Source organism: Cavia porcellus, unplaced genomic scaffold, assembly GCF_034190915.1.
Source record: "Cavia porcellus strain 051 isolate PalLab524CR breed Dunkin Hartley unplaced genomic scaffold, mCavPor4.1 scaffold_27, whole genome shotgun sequence".
Taxonomy (NCBI): Eukaryota; Metazoa; Chordata; class Mammalia; order Rodentia; family Caviidae; genus Cavia; species Cavia porcellus.
Genome location: NW_026947510.1, coordinates 38,952,148 through 38,971,775, shown reverse-complemented (window position 1 = coordinate 38,971,775; position 19,628 = coordinate 38,952,148). Strand labels below are relative to the sequence as shown.

The following is a 19,628-nucleotide window of genomic DNA, read 5'->3' as shown; positions in this document are numbered from 1 at the left end:
CTGTTTTGTTTCCAGAGCCCAGATCTGTGAGGAGTGATAACCATTGGAGCAGAAGTTGGGATTTGGGGGCCAAGGGACCTCATCACTATTTTCCTGTTACATAACTAACAGCATAGGGATCTCCTCTCAGTATCCCTGGAGCTCCGGGTCAGGAAGAGCCACCTAGACACATAGTTGCATAAAATACTACAGGATGCTTATTAAACATAAATAAAATCACAGTATATTTGAGAGGATGGTGTAGGATGGCTTTGGATAGTCTAAACCCTGGTATATCCAGAGTTCTCAGACGTATTAGAGCTTTGTTTTTCTGTTATGCTACTTTTCTGAAGGGCAGCTTTTATAAAATTTCCTGTTGTATCATGTCAGAAACAGCTTGGTTTTTTCTAAGGGAGGGAGAATGCTACTTACACTATATAAGTGCAGGGCTGAGGCATGGTATTTTTTCAGACCTACTACCTGTATGATTTTATATGAATTTCACCATCTACATTTGCTGTGTATAAAATGCTGGTTTTAAACATTGATTCACACCTTCCTGTCCTTACTCCTAGTCTTATCAAACACAGTAAATAACATGAAGTTTATATATGTTTAGGAATTTGAGCAATCTCAGCTCTTCTGCATGTTGCCTGCTTTTTCAGTGTCTCACATTTACTCCTACACAGCCTCTGCTGCCACCATTCCACTACTCACCTCTGCTGCACAGCAAAATATTGGGACCTTTCGGCCACCAAAATAGCATTGCCCATCTATTTAAACACATATACCTACGCTTCTCTCCACTCTGGACTGTAATGAACTGAGAAATGAAAAATGTTATATAAATCTTACCCATGCTATTTGTTATCATTGTGGTGCTTACTTTTCATTATTTCTGTTATTATTTTTATTGATTCCTTTTTACTCCTTCTCCTTTTCAGACACAGCTTATGAGTTGGCTTCAGGCCCAACTTACATTCTTATTATTCCCAGTGGGAGGCAAAGAACTCCTCCTTTCCACCTGAAATCACATAAAGAACTGCCTGGGATTCAGGCGTTAGATTCTGGCCAAGGACCAGCTTCGGCCTTACTTTGAACCAGTTCTCTCTGTGGCTTTCTGGAGCCCTGCTGCTTCATATTAATGTCTCCCTAGGTAGTTTTGTTCTAAAATTCCTCCTCTGGATTTTGTTCATTTGCTTCTTTCTCATGCAGGAAACTGGATGCCTTCATCTACGATGCAGCAGTACTGAACTATATGGCAGGCAGAGATGAAGGCTGCAAGTTGGTGACCATTGGTAGCGGCAAGGTCTTTGCTTCCACTGGTTATGGCATTGCCATCCAAAAAGACTCTGGGTGGAAGCGCCAGGTGGACCTTGCTATCCTGCAGCTGTTTGGAGATGGTGAGTTGAAGGAAAGTTCTTACCAAATGGAGGAGTTCTTACCAAGAGGAGCCTTTCCTGCTCCTCTATTTTTCTAACCTGTACAGTTCCAAAAAAGTATTTCACAATTTATAATGAGATTTAGGGTGTATATAGGAATCCTGGGGCTGACATAACAAGGTGCCACAAACAGTGATTTAAACAACAGAAATGTCTTGTCTGAAAGATCTGGAGGTTAGAAATTTGAAATCAAGATGTCCTGGGAGCTACAAGAGGGAATCTGGTTTATTCTTCTTCCCTAATATCTGACAATATTTGGTGTTCCTTGGTTTGTAGATGCAACATCTGACTTTTGCCTTCCTGTGATTCACATGACCTTCTATGCATGTTTTCTCTCTGTACATCTATGTGTCTGAATTTACCTTTTCCTTCAGACTAATCATAAGTGTGTTAGGTGCCCACTGTACTCTGGTATGACTTCATCTTAGCTAATTACATCTGCGGTGACTGTATTTCCAAATAAAGTCATATCATAAGGTACTGGGGCATTAAGACTTCATCATGGGAATTATGGGAAAAGGACACAATTCAACTTACATTGGGTGAAAGGTGATCAAGGAAATTAAAGTAGCTGGTCACGAAGGTACATTTCAAGATTGTAGAGTATAAACAAACCTTCAGGAATAAAGTAAGTAAGGCTCATAGTAGATGTTCCAACCAGGCACCTCACAAGTAGCCCAAACAGCAGAAGAAATTGTGGGAGGACTCGACTGTTTATGTGCTCCAAGAAAGGGCAAAGAATTGAAAGTGTGGCCATTACCCATTCTTTCCCAGCTCTCACCCTGCTTTTGTGTCTGGAAAAGATAGGAGACAGGGCAGGGTCCTCAGGGGCAGAGACCATAAAGTCTTTTTTTTTTTTTGTCTTTTTCGTTTTTTTTTATCGGTACCAGGGATCGAACTCACGACTGCCTGCTTGCAAGGCAGGTGCTTATGCCGCTGAGCTAAATCCCCAGCCCCTACCATAAGGTCTTGTCCCATGTTATTCTGGCAACAGGCTGAGAAGGCATTTTGCATTTAGCAAAATCTCTTCAATGACATTACACCCTGGTTTTCTGTATTTTGCATCACTGTATCCAAAGCACCTACTCTTCTTGTCATCCTTGTAGAAACGAATCCACTTACAGACAAGCAGAGTCATCTGCATGGCTCCAAACATCATCAGCCAAGTGACTTTCTGAATTGGGTCGGCACAATCTTGGCTGCTAGCGATGAGATCAGCAGCCAAAGCCCAGAAGTAGATTTCCAGACTCCGGGTTAAATTGACTGCTCCACCAGTTAACAGGCAGCTGTGGCTGGAGTGTGAACAAGCAATTTTGATATAAGAGCGTCTGCAATTTTGTATTTGTTGTCACTTACAGGAAAAAGTAGAGCTTGTGCAACAGCAGAAAAGATTTGCAAAAATTGTTATTTGCAAAAATTAATCAGAAAATGCAAAGGCCTTTTTTTTAAATCAAACCGAACTATTGAGACTGACAGTTTTCTTCATAAGATTTTTCAGAATATTGCTTGTTTGTCTGGGAAAGTGTTCTTGGACGTGTGATTCTTTTGTTTTACTTTCATCTAGGGTTTCTGCCTTTCCAATTTTTAGTACCCAGTGAAGTAGAGGAGGCAGGTCTAATTTTGGTGGTCTTGTTTTATTTAAGTTTATTCCATTTTTTCTTTTGATATTTTCCTCTAAAACATGAGATCTGTAAATTTGAGGAATTCTAGGGAATAAATCAATCTCTGCTGTTCTCTCTATCTTCTTCCCCTTCCCAGTCTGCTTAGCACAATTTTAAGAGAAAGTTTCTGAGTTACATGATTATATTATTCCCCACACAGTCTATGAAGTGCAAAGTGCTTAGTCTGATAAAGAAGTCCTCAGAATCCTCCCATCAGTCTTTTATTCTGCTGCTTTTACCAACTACTATTCGGTTCTTCATGATTTTCCCTCAATGAGCCTTGAATTGCCAAAGCCACCTCCCCTGGTCATACTATTCTAGCTGCATCAAATAAAAATACGTAATACAAAACAATTACTCATCTGCCATGTCCAGTCCCAAGCCTCCCGGTGAAATCCCACTGATGACGATTAGTGTCACCATTCTGAACAATTACCTATACCACATAAAACTCACCATACACCAATTTGTACTGGGTAAAGGACAACAGTGCCAATGTGTTATGTCTTTATGCCACTGCAGTGCCATCACTAAGTTTTCATTGAATATTTACTGCAAACATTGATGAATTGATATGTACTGTGATGTTATTAATGGAATTACTGTTAACTTTCTCTATTTGTTTTCTTTGTGTCTCCCCATCTCCTCCTGTTCTCCCTCTCTCCCTCAATATTACTCTTTCCTCTTGTTTCCTCTCCACTCTCCCCCTGTATCTGTTTTTCTTCTCTGCCCTGTCTCCAGGGGAGATGGAAGAACTGGAAGCTCTCTGGCTCACTGGTATTTGCCACAATGAAAAGAATGAAGTCATGAGTAGCCAGCTGGACATTGACAACATGGCAGGCGTCTTCTACATGTTGGGGGCAGCCATGGCTCTCAGCCTCATCACCTTCATCTGTGAACACCTTTTCTATTGGCAGTTCCGGCATTGCTTTATGGGGGTCTGTTCTGGCAAGCCTGGCATGGTCTTCTCCATCAGCAGGGTAAGTGCTTTGAATTAGATGCCTAGAGTTTGTGAAGCAAGCTTACAAAGCACAGACACTACACAGACAGATTACAGAGGGCACTAAGTCTGGCCTTATGTTGCTAAATCAAGAACCTCATCATGTGCATTTCCCCAGGAATCTGTATGATGTAACTTCAAGTGGCTCAAAATGTGGGCAAATCTATATTTTCTTTAAGAAATAGCTTTCTATGTGAGGTTGGGGCATTTGGTTCCCAATAAGAACTGGTGGATCTATCAAAATGGCTTTCTTTCCAAATGCCCTTCATCACTATTCGTTGACTTTATTGATCACTTTATTCTTTAAAAGAATCATATTTCTATTGAAATAGTGCAGTGTAACATATCACTGTCATTCTAACAGACAAAGATATGTTACTGGCGGTTTTACTCATCTTATGTTTTAACCATGTGTGGATTATGGGAAGTTAGAGTTTAACAAGTAACTCCTTCAGAAGTAACATCTGACTCATAAGAAATTTATATCCCAGAGACTTCCTTAATTGGAGCAAGAGTTAACTCTTAGGTCATTTTTTTCCTTGGGATCTCTTTATATCTAGTCCAAAGTGAAGCATTAGGAAGACAATTTTGCATATGAACAACAAATAGCAGGGAGATATTTTGAGAAAGAGTGGGCTTCTTTTGATTTTGTTAATAAGGTTGAGAGACTCAAGATGGGTGAATTCAAATGACGTTTTAAGATTGAGATTCATTCACATTCCACATGTGACCTACTTTGACTCAAATGGTGTTATGAAAGAATGGGTATCTCACTTAATTGTTTCATCCTTTGGTCATTTTCTGATAGCATTTTACTGAGATGGCATGATTTCTTCATTTGCTCTCTGGGTGGCAGTTAATTTGAGTCACTCAGTGGTGTCAGAACAGGAACACAGAACTTGTGGTGGCTTTGGTTCCTCAGCCATGCTATCCCAGTGTATGGCCCTTCCTAGATTCCAGAGAGAAGGAAGATTGAAGACATGACAACCAGTGACCTTGATAGGGATCCCATTCATAGCCCTTTGACATAACCAGTCTCTTTACCAAGGAAAAATGCTTGCCATTTTCCGCTGGTCATCACCAAGAAAGACTGGAAAGGAGAAACAGGGGAAAAGGTAGAATAACCTCGCCTTGAAGATATTGTATCTGGTGATGCCCTCTGAGACAGAAGACATATTTCTTCTTTCCCACCAGCCGCCATTCTCTGCTCTCTTTCCTGTGTACTGGGACAATATTCTTTTCCAAATTAGCCTCCTTTGTTGTAAAGACACAGTTAAAAACTCTTCGGATCCCTTCCCCTCCCAGAGAAAAAAGTCTGCCCTTCGAGGCAGGGAGCAAAAGGTGAGCAGTAGGCTGGCTTCATGTCAGAAGTGGACACGGGGCCTTCCAGGAAGCAAACCCTTCCTCCTGATGGATGCTCTTCTTTGATGCCCCATACAGAAAGGACCCAGAGGCAGTTTCTGTCAATACTGATTTGATAAAACTTTAATTATTTATGATAATATTAAATGAAAAAGTATAAGAAGAAAATCAAGAACTAAGAAAATAAAGGAGATTATTCAACAAGGGAATTATTTATTCACAGTTAGTGTTTGATATTTGCCCCAATTCTTCCCTCCCACAGTGTAGAGCACAGCAGGAGAAAAATCCTTCTTTGACCCCAGGGCTTCTTAATTCTCTGCGTGAGTTTGGTTTATGCTTGGCTGCAGAACAGAATTACTCAGCTGTTATTTGGTCACCAAAATTCTAAAAGCTGTTCAGAATTTGTCAAACCCAGAAAAGAGTGGCAGTTGCGAGCTACTGAGCCCTACTGTGCTCACCACAAGTCAGGAGTGGTCTCCAGGGAGCAGCAACCCTGGTATCTGTAGAGATTTCCATTTACCTCCAGGTGACTGGCAGTACTTTTTTGCTGTGGGTTCATATCATAACCTCATTTTTAAAATGCAAAAATCTGGGCAAAATGAAAAAGTCAAGGTAAGTCCAGGGCGGAGCTGAGACATGTTTTGTGATTCCAGCATAGTGCTCAAGACACCTGTTATAGTTATGCTCTCTCTCTGATGGTCACGTCATTCACTTTAGCTCACAATAGGAAATCTGCTGAATTCAGGGAGGTAAATCAGGTGGGCTTCTAGTCACAGCTTATAGAAGTGTAGGAACCTTCCTGCTTCAAGCCTTCCCCGGGCTTTTCTTACCCAATTAGGCAATTAGTGGTGGAAGTACATGATTACAGTCACTTTTAGTGTCACTGTCCTGTCCCTGATCTGTCCCATCCTATGTCGCTGCAGGGTATTTACAGCTGCATCCATGGAGTGGCTATCGAGGAGCGCCAATCTGTGATGAATTCCCCCACTGCGACGATGAACAATACGCACTCCAACATCCTGCGTTTGCTCCGCACAGCCAAGAACATGGCCAACCTGTCTGGCGTGAATGGCTCCCCGCAGAGTGCCCTGGACTTCATTCGCAGGGAGTCATCTGTCTATGACATCTCTGAGCACCGCCGCAGCTTCACCCACTCGGACTGCAAATCCTACAACAACCCGCCCTGCGAGGAAAACCTCTTCAGTGACTACATCAGTGAAGTGGAGAGAACATTTGGTAACCTGCAGCTGAAGGACAGCAACGTGTACCAGGACCACTATCACCATCACCACCGGCCTCACAGCATCGGCAGCACCAGCTCCATCGACGGGCTCTACGACTGTGACAACCCGCCCTTCACCACCCAGCCGAGGTCCATCAGCAAGAAGCCGCTGGACATCGGCCTGCCCTCCTCCAAACACAGCCAGCTGAGTGACTTGTACGGCAAGTTCTCCTTCAAGAGTGACCGCTACAGTGGCCACGATGACTTGATCCGCTCGGATGTCTCTGACATTTCCACGCACACAGTCACCTATGGCAACATCGAGGGCAATGCGGCCAAGCGACGTAAGCAGCAGTACAAGGACAGTCTGAAGAAGCGGCCGGCCTCGGCCAAGTCCAGACGGGAGTTTGATGAGATCGAGCTGGCCTACCGTCGCCGACCGCCCCGCTCCCCTGACCACAAACGCTACTTCAGGGACAAGGAAGGGCTACGGGATTTCTACTTGGACCAGTTTCGAACCAAGGAGAACTCGCCCCACTGGGAACACGTGGATCTGACCGACATCTACAAGGAGCGCAACGATGACTTCAAGCGCGACTCCATCAGTGGAGGAGGGCCCTGTGCCAACAGGTCTCACCTCAAGCATGGGACAGGCGACAAACACGGTGTGGTCAGCGGGGTGCCAGCCCCTTGGGAGAAGAACCTGACCAACGTGGATTGGGAGGACCGGTCCGGGGGCAACTTCTGCCGCAGCTGCCCCTCCAAACTGCACAACTACTCCACCACGGTGGCCGGGCAGAACTCGGGCCGGCAGGCGTGCATCCGATGCGAGGCCTGCAAGAAGGCGGGTAACCTGTACGACATCAGCGAGGACAACTCCCTGCAGGAGCTGGACCAGCCGGCGGCCCCCGTGGCGGTGCCGCCCAATGCTTCCACCACCAAGTATCCCCAGAGCCCGACTAATTCCAAGGCCCAGAAGAAGAACCGCAACAAACTGCGGCGGCAGCACTCCTACGACACCTTCGTGGACCTGCAGAAGGAAGAAGCCGCCTTGGCCCCGCGCAGCGTGAGCCTGAAAGACAAGGGCCGGTTCATGGATGGGAGCCCCTACGCCCACATGTTTGAGATGCCAGCTGGTGAGAGCACCTTTGCCAACAACAAGTCCTCAGTGCCCACTGCCGGACACCACCACCACAACAACCCCGGCAGCGGCTACATGCTCAGCAAGTCGCTCTACCCTGACCGGGTCACGCAAAACCCTTTCATCCCCACTTTTGGGGACGACCAGTGCTTGCTCCATGGCAGCAAATCCTACTTCTTCAGGCAGCCCACGGTGGCAGGTGCGTCGAAAGCCAGGCCGGACTTCCGGGCCCTTGTCACCAACAAGCCAGTGGTCTCGGCCCTGCACGGGGCTGTGCCAGGCCGTTTCCAGAAAGACATCTGTATAGGGAACCAGTCCAACCCCTGTGTGCCTAACAACAAAAACCCCAGGGCTTTCAATGGCTCCAGCAATGGGCATGTTTATGAGAAACTTTCTAGTATTGAGTCTGATGTCTGAGTGAGGGAAGAGAGAGGTTAAGGTGGGTATGGGAGGGGTAGGGTTGTGGGTCGTGTGGTGCGCATGTCATGTCACAGAGGGGGTCGGGGATGAACTTGGTTCCCATTTGCTCCTTTTGTCTTCTTTTAATTTATTTATGGGATCCTGGAGTTCTGGTTCCTACTGAAGGCAACCCTGGTGACCAGCACCCCCCTCTTCCCTTCCACGGTCCTCGCTTCCTCCCATCTGTCTGCCATTTCCGGTCCCTTGCGAGAGGATGAAGCTGGCCCTCTTGGCACAGGAGGGTGGAGAGCAGAAGAGCTTTTGCCATGCACTTTGAGTGAGGCCAGGAGGAGCAAAAAAGGGGCCACAGGAGTACAGGAGTAGCTTTCCTCAAGCTGATTTTTTTGTTTAGATGGGGAAGCAAAAGTATCCAAGTGATACCAGTTAGCATTCAGCTTGTGAATGAAAAGAGCTTTTTGCTGAATTCTTTTTGCATAGATGGCATCTGCCTAGGATTTGTATTCTAAGCAGAAGGAGAGAGGCCATGCATGTTTATATATAAGCCAAAAAGAGATGTTAGCCTCAGCTCCATGAGACTCATTAGTGGTGAACTGGAGTAAGAGGTTGTTGGTGGACGAGTGGGTTCCTGAGCAGACTGGAAAGTTCATTGTGATTGTGTTTCATGGTGCCTTGGAAGCCAGGGCAGGGGGATCGTGTGGGTATGTATGTCTAGGTACACTTGCACATACCGGTATGAGTGCCTCTAAATGCAAAGAAGGCAACCTTGTTTCCTTGTGTTGTTTCTCTCCCTATCCCTGTGCAGTGTGCTTTGGCTTATATACAAACAGACATGGTCACATGTTATCTGAATGTTGACTGTCTTTCCCTGTCACCTTCCTGAATGAGGAGAATGGAAGTTCTTGAAAAAGATTAAATTTTAGAGACAAAAAAGAAAAGAAAGAGAGAGAAAGAGATAATCCTATGAAAGCAAGGTGCAAAAATTATTTTTCAGTGATTGCCAGTGGTTTCAACTAGTTTGAACCAAGAACTTCCCAGGAAGGATACAGGGAAACAGAAGCAGCCGTGGTTCTTTTGCTTGAGAGCAAAATATTCTAAAAAGTTCTTTTGAGCTTTTTAGACCCTCGACAGGCCAAGGTTTGGGGAGTAGCTCAGTAAGACTCTGAAGAGCAAGGGAGTCCTATGTGGTAGGATAAGTGAGACAGGGGGATGTTTTCAATGCTTTGATCCCTTCTTACTTAACCTGGAGCTAGAAGAGCAGACCTATTCCCCTGGAACTAATGACAATAAATAAGGGGGGAACAGACAGTAAGAGAAATGAGCCTCAGAAGCACAGCTCAGGAAGCCTGGAGAGATGGGAAGACATTTAGAAGTGGGAGAGGGCTGACGGGAGAGATTCTCCTGCACCTCCCTGGGTCTGGCTCCCTGGGAGTGACTTCATGCCAGTGTGAACACTCCTGGTAGATGCCCTTCCACCCTCCTGCAGCACCTCTGTTCCTCTCACGTTGTACCATTCAAAAGTAAATATATTCATGTGCATGTGTGTGTGCACAGAAGAGTCCAGGGAAGAGGGTACTGGCAGACATGTGCCCCCTTTGCTTTGGGTTGGAAAATTGGGAAGGAAAAGGATTATTTGTTACTGCTGATCCTATAAGTTGGGTCTGTCCCAGTGTCCTGCCATCCTCCCCTCACTCAGAGTGGCATCCAAAGAGCCCCCGGTCTGTCTGGAAGTTTGACCACAGGACTGCCTTGTTGTACACAGGACACATAGACCAGAAAGGTGCTCATCCTCCTCTGGAAGGAAGTCGCCATGTCTTTTCACGTCCACTCTCCAGGGCTGCTGTTTGCCTTCCTGTCCACCCTGCCTCGAGACCCTTCCTCATTCCCTGCCCTCCCATGCCTTCCCCTCCCACCCCCTTGAGTTTACCTCAGTATCTTTCATTTTAAAGCCAACTGAAGGCCTTGTAAAGTTCTGCTTTCTTCTTAAAATAAACATGGGGGCAAGGGGCTGAACCTCTCACAGATTTGGAGAGGAGCACAGAGTGCTTTACCTTAGATTCAAGGAAAGACTTTGAGAGAGAGGACAGAGGGTGTGGGGCATCTCCAGGAGGAAGAAGGAGAAGGGCCAGAGAAACATTACTTCACCCTGACTCTGCCTAAGAGCCAGGAGCTCATCCCCTTACTCTTCCTCTTACCTCACCCCTTAAAATAAAAAATAATAATAATTAAAAAAAAAAAAAAAAAAAAAAACCAAACCAACTAATCTAGCGAACAGCAATCTAGAACACAGGGGGCTCTGTCAGTCTCTACTGGCGACTGAAATCAAGATGGTGTTTATTTCATATGTAAATATTTTGTTTTCTAATTAATTTTGTATAAAGTGTTCTCTTGTGAGTATTCAGGGTGTTGGGCTGGAGGGAGTGGGGTGGGGATGGGAATGAGGGGGGAAAAGTGTTTTGTTATGGTTTTCCTTTTTCCCTTGGGGAATTGTTTTTATGGCTTTTGCTTCAGGATGTCTGGAGAAAGTGTGAATGCAAGGCACTAAGGTGAAAAAGCCAGGGGAAAGTAAATTATATTTGTGCCCTTCCCCTCCTCCAAACCATTCCTCCTACTGCTGTCTAAGAAATGTTCATTCACTTGGGCCTGAGCTCTGCCAGACTCGATGTGTCTCTAAGCAAACCAGCGGCCTGACTCTTACCTTCTAGGTAGACCATAAGGGATTAGCACTCTGCAGAACTCAAGCTGATGGTACCAGATTTTCCCTGTCAGTGCTTAAGGTAGCAGAAGTTCCTAAAAGTGCTTAAACCAGAATTGAGGTCAAACTAACTTCTCCTTCTCGATGTGATTGGTCAGGAAGCTCATTTCTGAGGAATCTCTGATCTTTAGTGACCATCTCATCGCTCTAGACTCTTTTCTTCTTAATCTCTGACTAGCGCACCTCACACCCATAAATCAACACTAAAAGCCTACCCAGAAAATGTCCACTAACTCAGCTTTTTGAAGCATGTGTTATCTGGTTACAAAGAGGCAGTGCTGGATATGGATCTTTCATATTCACACAATATTCTAGAAAATGTTGCCAGATTCGCTCATAATTCATTGGCTAGAAGGTTTCCTTAGAAACATTGCTGAAATTAATTTTAGAGGTAGAAGGGTAAGAATCTGAGGGATGATGATGGCGGTGACTTTATCTTTGCCTTTGTCTCGCTACTGCCATCAGAAAAGCGCTATTTGCCTCAAGTCAGGTGTTCATAACCTGATCTTGGGTAAAGCAGACAAACAGAATGCCCTTCACTGAACTGTTGGCCTTGTGAAGGATGGCAGACTTTCCCTGCATCTCTTTACCATGGAATGAAATTTCCAAACCCACATGCCTAGCATATTGCATTTGTTCCTTTCCTCCCATCATGAGAAGCTGTCAGCTGGGTAACTTCATTTTTTTAAACCCATTATTTGACCCCAATTGATCACTTTTCTTCAACTGGATGTTTGAATTGAGAACAAGGAAGACATTCATAGCCTTCTCAAGAAAGTTTAAGCAGAGGCTTCCTGAGCATTGTCTAGTTCTAGACATTACTTAATTCTGGAATAATGAAGAATTGAGCAGTAAGCCCCATGAATATCACAGATGCTATTGGACTGAGACCCAATCCATTCAGAACTGTGAGGTTCTGTAGACACGCTCAGGAGCACCTGGTGTTCCAGTGGTCTTCAGAATCCATGCTTTCTCTCATGTGCTCTTTATCCTACCCTTCCATTGTGGAAGTGGAATGGTGGGCGTGGTCCTGCATCTCTCCTTTCAACAGCATGCTGAAATTCCAGTATTTCCACCATCCTCAATAATCTAACTCTTGAATTTGTCTGAATCAAGAATGTGCATACCCTTCAGAATGACCCATACAGTGGACTTTGTTATTTCAAAAGTTGTCACTATGTGTCCTCAGCCAGATCTTGGGAAGCATTCTTACAACGTATTCCCCTGTCTGGCCATAGCAATGTTGTGATTTGGGGGGAAAATGCCCATGTGATCCCATTAAATGTTGATGGTGTCAGTAGTGCCAAACGCATGTGCAATATTATAAAGTAGGAGTTCACTATATACTTAAATGAATATCATCCACCCACTCCCTCATGGCCATCAGGAATTGCCCATGAGAGAATTCTCTGCAGAGTGCTGGTCACTTGCACCTCTCAAATAATAGGATCTCTTCACTTTTGGTTTTTGTTTATTTGTTTTCACAAATACAAGATGTAGGGGCAAAATAACCAGATTGTTTGGGCAATAGTTTTTGAGAAAGCTATTCCTGAACTCGTTTTATTTTTTTAACCACTGTATCTCTAAAAAGGCCAAATCATTTCTTGACACCCTGTGTGTGCTTGTTTTGGTAGGTTAGGGATGATTCAGATATATGCATAAATGATGTAACTGCAATGTTATTGATGAATGCATTAGGCATTTCCAGTATTGTGACCATATCTTATGTGCACTCCAAACCCAAAGCCATATAGAAAATGTGAGCTTGGTGGGCTGCTAACCATTACTCTTGAGACTTTGCTTTCCTCACTTGGGTGTCAATGTTTCTTCTTCCTGTCTAAGATGGACAGTCACACTGGAGCAGGTTTGAGGTTACATGACATATGCTCCATGATGTGATATCGGGGTCATACAAAGGCTTTCAAATGGTTGGCTTCCCAAGCAGATTTGTTGCTGAAATGAAAACAGTCCCAGGAAAAGTGACATATTAAGCCATATTAGGGATTTATACATTTAAACACCTAATCTACATTAGGATTCTCATTCCTTTTCCTGGGAATAGGCTAAGATGCAAGAAGGAGAAAACAGAACAGTGAGAGGAACAGAACAGGGAACAAGATGCAGGTTCCAGTGGTGAAGACCAACACATCACATTTTATCTCCACCTGCTTTTGTTTAGGGTTCATGTGACAGTGGAATAGGATTCCTCTTCAGAGATTCTTTTAAATAAGTCATATGAGGATGTAGCTTATAGATTCTAAATTCAATACCACATAGGATAGGATAAGGATTGACTTTCCAGGACTTCTCTTTCATGATAGTATACTAAGGAGGCAGGTAGAAAATCAATTTGTATAGTATAACAGAAGTTAACTGTATTATCTGTTCTCTACCCTGGTTCAATTAATCTTTCAGTTAACCTAGTTGTCCTGTATTCTATGCTTCCCCACTTCCAGACTGGTTGTCCAGTTAGTCCAGCCCATTCTTACTGTCAAGGAGCCTTTTGACTACCAGGTGCTACTTAACCTGTGGGACAGATTTTTAGGTCTATCAGATGTTTTGAGTAAGATTAAAATACAAACAAGTCAGTCTTGAGAACTTCTAGTATGGATTGAAATCTAGCATTCCATTCTCATTTGGGGTTCCCATATTATATAAAATCACAGAATGTCTGAATACATCCCATCCTCAATCCCTTCCAACCTCATTAGTTCAATCACGCAGGAGCCCTATGAGTTCTGTGACTTGCAGTAAGTCACTGTCAATACCCCTGACAAAGTCCTCTGCCAAAAACTCTTGAATGAAGGTCAGTGTTAATTCTGCGCCTTGAAGAAATTGGTGAAATTTAGGGCCTCTAGTTTATAATGCTGAAACACAGAAAAGGAATTTTGCTCAGAGAATGCTAACATAAAAGTACCTGGGGTAAAGTCATCCATCTTCCACGCCTCTCTGTCCCTGTGTCCAAGTGCATCCATGTCAAAACCTGTCTCAGGGAGGGCTAGCACCACTTTATGCTTTAGAATATAATAACTGCTGTGTGATTATGAGGGTAAGGGCTCTTGGTGAGAACCAGAGGTGGAAAATAGACTGAGGCAGAAAATAGGTCTTTGTAGACCTGGGACTGTAGTGTGTAGCGTCTGTTTTGATGAAGATGAAATGGAACTCAGTACAAGAATTAAGGGTACAATTAAGAAGCACAACAGTAGGCCCATCATAAACTGTTACCCTAAATATTTAATTTTCACACTTTAAATTTGAATTTCATTTATGTGTAATTATTTTAATATTGTGATTTAAGAGATGGAGCAGAATCCAGTACTATGCAGGAAAAAATGCAAAAAAAAGTCTCCTGAAATTTAGTGAAAGTCTAGTCTTAGTTCAATTAAACCAGTGTCTATTGAGTTCATATCATGTTCCTGGGTGGGTACTGGGAAAGATATAAAAGATTTTAAATAGAATGTATTATACCACATAGAATATATGGATGCATAAGCATAAAATATTTCAATGCATATATATGTGTTTTGTGTGTGTGTGTGTGTGTGTGTGTGTGTACTAAAGATTACACATATAGGTTTAATGTTATTTTAAAAAACACTACAGAGACTGAACTTTCTATATCATAGCCAAGCCTAGACCTCTTCTTTTGGAATTACTCCTTCCATAACTAAATCTCTGAAATTCCCTCCTGACCAGGACCTTGTATTCTCTACATCTTATGTACCTTTTGTTTTGAACTCCTCTTTTAGTCTGCTGATAAACTCACCTGACTTCATTGACTTCCCTTGTTGGTCATAGAAATACACAAGTGACCCTGTGTCCCGCTGAGACATCAGCAGTCTTCCCAGTAATCTCTTCTTCCTCCTGTTCTCTCATCACTCTAGTGTTCCTAATTAATGCCATATCCCCCTCCCCACCACCCATGGTCCACTATATCTCCAAGAATGCATCTTACACCTGTGACAAAAACACAAATTCAATTCATTTGGTCTCACTGGCACCCTACCCCATTTGGGTAACTGTTTTATTTCTGCTGTGTTCACTCCCTGTCACTTTCTCTGTTTGTTAAGTTTGTTTTATTTTCCTTTCTTTTCTTTCAATAGGCAGTCTTTCCCACCATATTACCAAAAGAGAGCATCCCATTTTGAATTCTCACATAACCTTTCTTCTCTACCTTTCAGAATCTCTTGTCCTTCATTCATCTGTCCCAATTTCCCTCCCAACTCTGCTCCCCTTTCCTGTGCCCTAAATTCATCATCTGATCTCTCTGATGTGTACTCCATCCAGCCAATAGCACCTCTCTATGTTATATCTTTAATGCCTTCCACATACCTGTCTGCAACTATCTCAAAAACCAAATCCTCCAATTCAAGTAGACTTTTGAATTTCTGTCTTGTTTTTATTTATTTTTTGCACTCTCAAACTTTTCAGATGGATAATTCTTTCTTTGTCACCTAGTTCTCCTGGTTTTTATAATGAAGCTGTAACATTTTGTTTGGCAACATTCCAATGACCTCCTTGTCACCAAGTCCAATAATTTGTTTTTCACTTAACCTGCTCTTTATCTTCATTGGCATGACCCTAGGCTAATCATCACAAGACTGCACATTCTAGTCACCTTAGCTCTCTGATCCACTCTGATCTCACTGCATCCTGTTTTCCTCAGGATTCACTTGCCATTGTGACCTTGATCCTCTCTACCTTATCTTCACTCAAGTGTCCTGGCTTATACAACTTTATTAATTCAGAATGAAACTGGATTTTAAATCATTACTGCTAGACTCTGTGTGCATTTCAGGTTAGCACACACACTTCCAATCACCTCACTTCCTATTGACTCAAATACCCAAAACTCTTCCTCCAAACCAACATAATCATTAACATCCCCTTTTGGTTAATGGGATTGCCATTCCTTCTGTCACCAAAGTAAAGCTTCCCCACAGACTTGTGTCTCCTCTCTTTCTCTCATCCTGCACATCTAATTACTTGGAAAAGTCTGTTAATTCTTATCCTTAATGTTTTCCAGTCTCCCTTTTTCATTCAGTCTCTTCCCTCTCGTCTGGATTATTGCAATATCTTATGGCATTCTTCCAAGAATTTGTATTTGAATCTGTTCTTTCTAGTTCTCATTTCTCAAGTACAAATTAGATCGTGTCATCCTTCAACTCAAAAAGTCATCTCAATAGACATCAGTTGCCACATTCTCCCAGCAGGCATTACTTCTTGTAACTTGCCTTGTATGTGCTTCATCCCAGGCAAGAGAAATCATGTGTTTATCCCTTGACTTCCCTATAGCATCTGGTTTTCTTACTTATGTCTTTCTTTAAATTGTTCCCTTTGCCCCAGATGCTGCTGTTCCCATCTTTCATCTCACTCCCTTATTGCATAATATTCATTCCTTCCATATCGCTCTCCGAAGGCCAGAACAAGTAATCACCACATCTATTTTCCTTCATGCACTATACATCTAAAAATACTTAGGCATTTTATGAATTCCCATAACACTGACCATTTTATTTTATAGTTCTTTGGTTACATATTCATCTTCCCTGATAGATCCTAAATGGGAAATGTATTTATCTATTTTTTATCTCATGTAAAACTGAGTACGTTGTACATGAAAGACACCATTAACTATTTGATGTTGTTATAGATTATAAATAAGAAGAAGTCACTCTATTTTTCCCATTGGATACTTGAATCTGAAGTAAGACTTAAGGGTGAGCACTTATACTTCTCTATTTCTGTACACAAAATCACAGCAATGCAATGAATGCATAATTTCCATGCTAATTATTATTTGCAATGGAAATCTAGATTTTCCTAAATTGTATTTGCCCTTGGACATCATTCTGTGACTGTTTGTGGTCAGTAGAGTGTATTTGGGCTATTTTACTTGCACAAACAAAGTGAGTGACAGAGGGAGAGACTCTGATGCATATTGATCAAATGCTTTGAGTGGAGCTTGTACTCAGACACTTCACTACGGTGACTGAGTCTAACAACTGACCCATACTTGGATTGATCTTTGTATTTAAAACCTTGTCACAATTCAGGCTCACTAATCACATAGCCTTGTGGCTTCCAAATGGTGGTCTAACAGGATCAGTATATTTATGACACAGCACACTGGTACTTCCCATATTTATAATAACTGTGCCAGGTCAGGAAATTTATATGCTGCTCATGACCTTGTCGTGAAAATACTGTATTTCTTTCCTGGACACTAGATTCTCATCTTTCCTTTATTTTACAGGGTCACTTCTCCCAAAGAGAAGATGAGAGTTGAGGAAATAGAGCATATTATCTCTGATCTGCATATTCCAAATGAAAATAAGTTGGTGTTTGAATGAGTTGGTTGAGAGAGAATTCTAGTCTGAACTATTTCTTTCTCTGGAAATATGAAGGGCTTTATTACCATGGGTGAGAGAACACCACTTATGAGTTTACAGCCCTCTTGGTCTTTCATTCTCTGAGCCCTGCTCCTTGGGTTCTACTTTGTGCTCTGACCTATTTTCTCTAGTTAGTATAGCTTCTGTTCACCTCTTTGAAGAAACTCGCAGAGCTGGTGCTGTGCTTTCATTTAGGCTACTCTGGTAACTGATTGTGTTTTTCTTCCTTATCCTGGACAGCCTCCTCTATAAATCTTATTATGCAATTGGCCATGAATTATTCTCCTTTGGGAAGCATCTTCTGTCATTATGTGCTAATGTAAAGCATACTATAGAAAACCAAACTGAAATAAGTTAAAGGCAGTGACAAGTCTCTTTTTCAAAAAAGCAAACGAAATCCATTCTTCATTGAGACAGGAAAGGAGTAGAGAAATTATTGGCAAGCTAGGGCAAAACGTGTGACAATTTGGGATATATCTAGTAAAAATTAACATGTAAGTCTAGATGGATTACATTTTTTGAAAAGTTCAATTTTATCTAATAGTATTGATTCTGGGAATGAGGATAGTTAACATTTTAGAGCAATATCTCGTCATGCTGTACTATGAGACTTTTTTTTTTTTGTCTTTTTCTTTTTTTTAATCGGTACTGGGGATCAAACTCACGACTGCCTGCTTGCAAGGCAGGCACTTATGCCGCTGAGCTAAATCCCCAGCCCTGAGACTTTATTTTTAAACAATGAAACATATAGTCTGGTAATAGTTAGCAGGAGGGTGGTAAAGCAGCCATCCTCCAAAGAAAGACATTCACAAATTTCTGTTGGACCAAAATTTCATGTGATTTTATCCATAAAGTATTTATGTGCATCTTTTTGCCTAGAAGTACCTGTAAGAGATGAGGGAACAGAGGTGGAAAGAGAAGAATGGGAGGTCTGCAGTAGAGCTTCCTTTCATGTCCAAATAAAGTGGGGAGCCCACTAGTTACTGGCTTTGGTGACAGCTTCCGAAAGCAGAGAACTCCAAAGGCAAGACCCCAGCTGATGACATCCAAATATCCATTCCTTTTGTCACTTCCAATGGCCAAAAACACTTTCTAAGGGCCACCATCATTCCCACTTGTGGTGTAGATTGTTTGACAAAGTGCTAAAGATTCCAGCAAAAAATAACAGTTTTCCAGGGCAGTGTTCAGAAAGAACTGTTCCCACCTTGAGATGAATAAGGATGTGACTCAAACCAAATCTGTGAGGTCTCTAATGTTTACAAGACATCTGGCCAGAGGTTATCTCTGAGCCAAGGTACAGTCTCTTTGGCTACAGCATCCAAAGAGCCCTTGATCATTGTCCTAGAAGAGAGGGAGATACTCATCTACCTCTCCTCCCTACAGAATCTGAGCCACCACATCATAACTCCATCTACACATTCTCTTTGCAGGAAGAGAATTGAAGTCTCTGAGCTCAGATGGGACTGGAGCTTTGGAGAATGTGACCACAGGAATAGGAATGTGATGAGCTGCTTGCCTTAGATGAGGATATTACCTGCTTCTGACAGGGATATCTTTTCTCAAAAAATTAATGCCTACCTGAAACTTCAATCCTTTAAAGTAGTCTATGTAATTAACTGCCATTGTCACATTTGAGTTATCATTGATCATTTCTTTTGAAATCAATGTCTATTTTAGTATTCCCCTTGCACGCAGCTTAAGGAGCCATCTGCAAACCAGTGATGAGTCAACTTCGTTGCTTCTGGCTGAGTTGTGCTCTCAGTAACTTATTAATTGCTCCCACTTATTCACCAAAATGCTTCTAATGCACCTAATTAGATAGTCTCTTTGCCATGAGCATTCTAAGGTTTGTGTACCTCCTCATCACACACACACACGCAAAATCATAACTACATGCTAGTTGTCAATATCACTTTATGGTTGATAAAAGTATTCATCAAGTACTGGATAGACAGTCATACTACAATTTATTCAGTATTTTCTCTCTTTCTCTACCTAGCTGGGGACCACTGACATCTCAATATCGGGCTTTTTCTGGAGGAAGCATAGTCTTTGTATTGGAACAACTTAGTTACCCTACTGACTGTCTTTTGGAGTCCATGCAGTCTTTTGATGTTTCCTTAGTGAATTGGTGCTAAGATGGTAGAGAAAAAGAAGCCAGTCTCTCTGGGAACAGAAGGCCTTGTTGCTTAGATACATCCATGACATGAGTACCCACATCTGCTCTTTGAAGCGTCATGAGCAAAGGCAGAGAGGT

The 19,628-nt window shown here is 42.6% G+C and overlaps 1 protein-coding gene across 3 annotated transcripts in view; it reads left to right on the top strand.

Moving 5' to 3' along the window:
- The window catches only part of Grin2b (glutamate ionotropic receptor NMDA type subunit 2B), a 408,651-nt gene that overhangs the window by 378,221 nt on the left and 10,802 nt on the right, over nt 1-19,628 (top strand). For 2 of the 3 annotated variants that reach the window (XM_063238255.1, XM_063238256.1), the window contains exons 12-14: nt 1,195-1,382; nt 3,824-4,062; nt 6,368-8,246. In XM_063238255.1, coding sequence (XP_063094325.1) covers nt 1,195-1,382; nt 3,824-4,062; nt 6,368-8,224 — 2,284 coding nt within the window. In that variant the 3' untranslated portion in view covers nt 8,225-8,246. The remainder of the gene's footprint in view (nt 1-1,194; nt 1,383-3,823; nt 4,063-6,367; nt 8,247-19,628) is intronic. The other variant, XM_063238257.1, reaches the window with a different exon arrangement.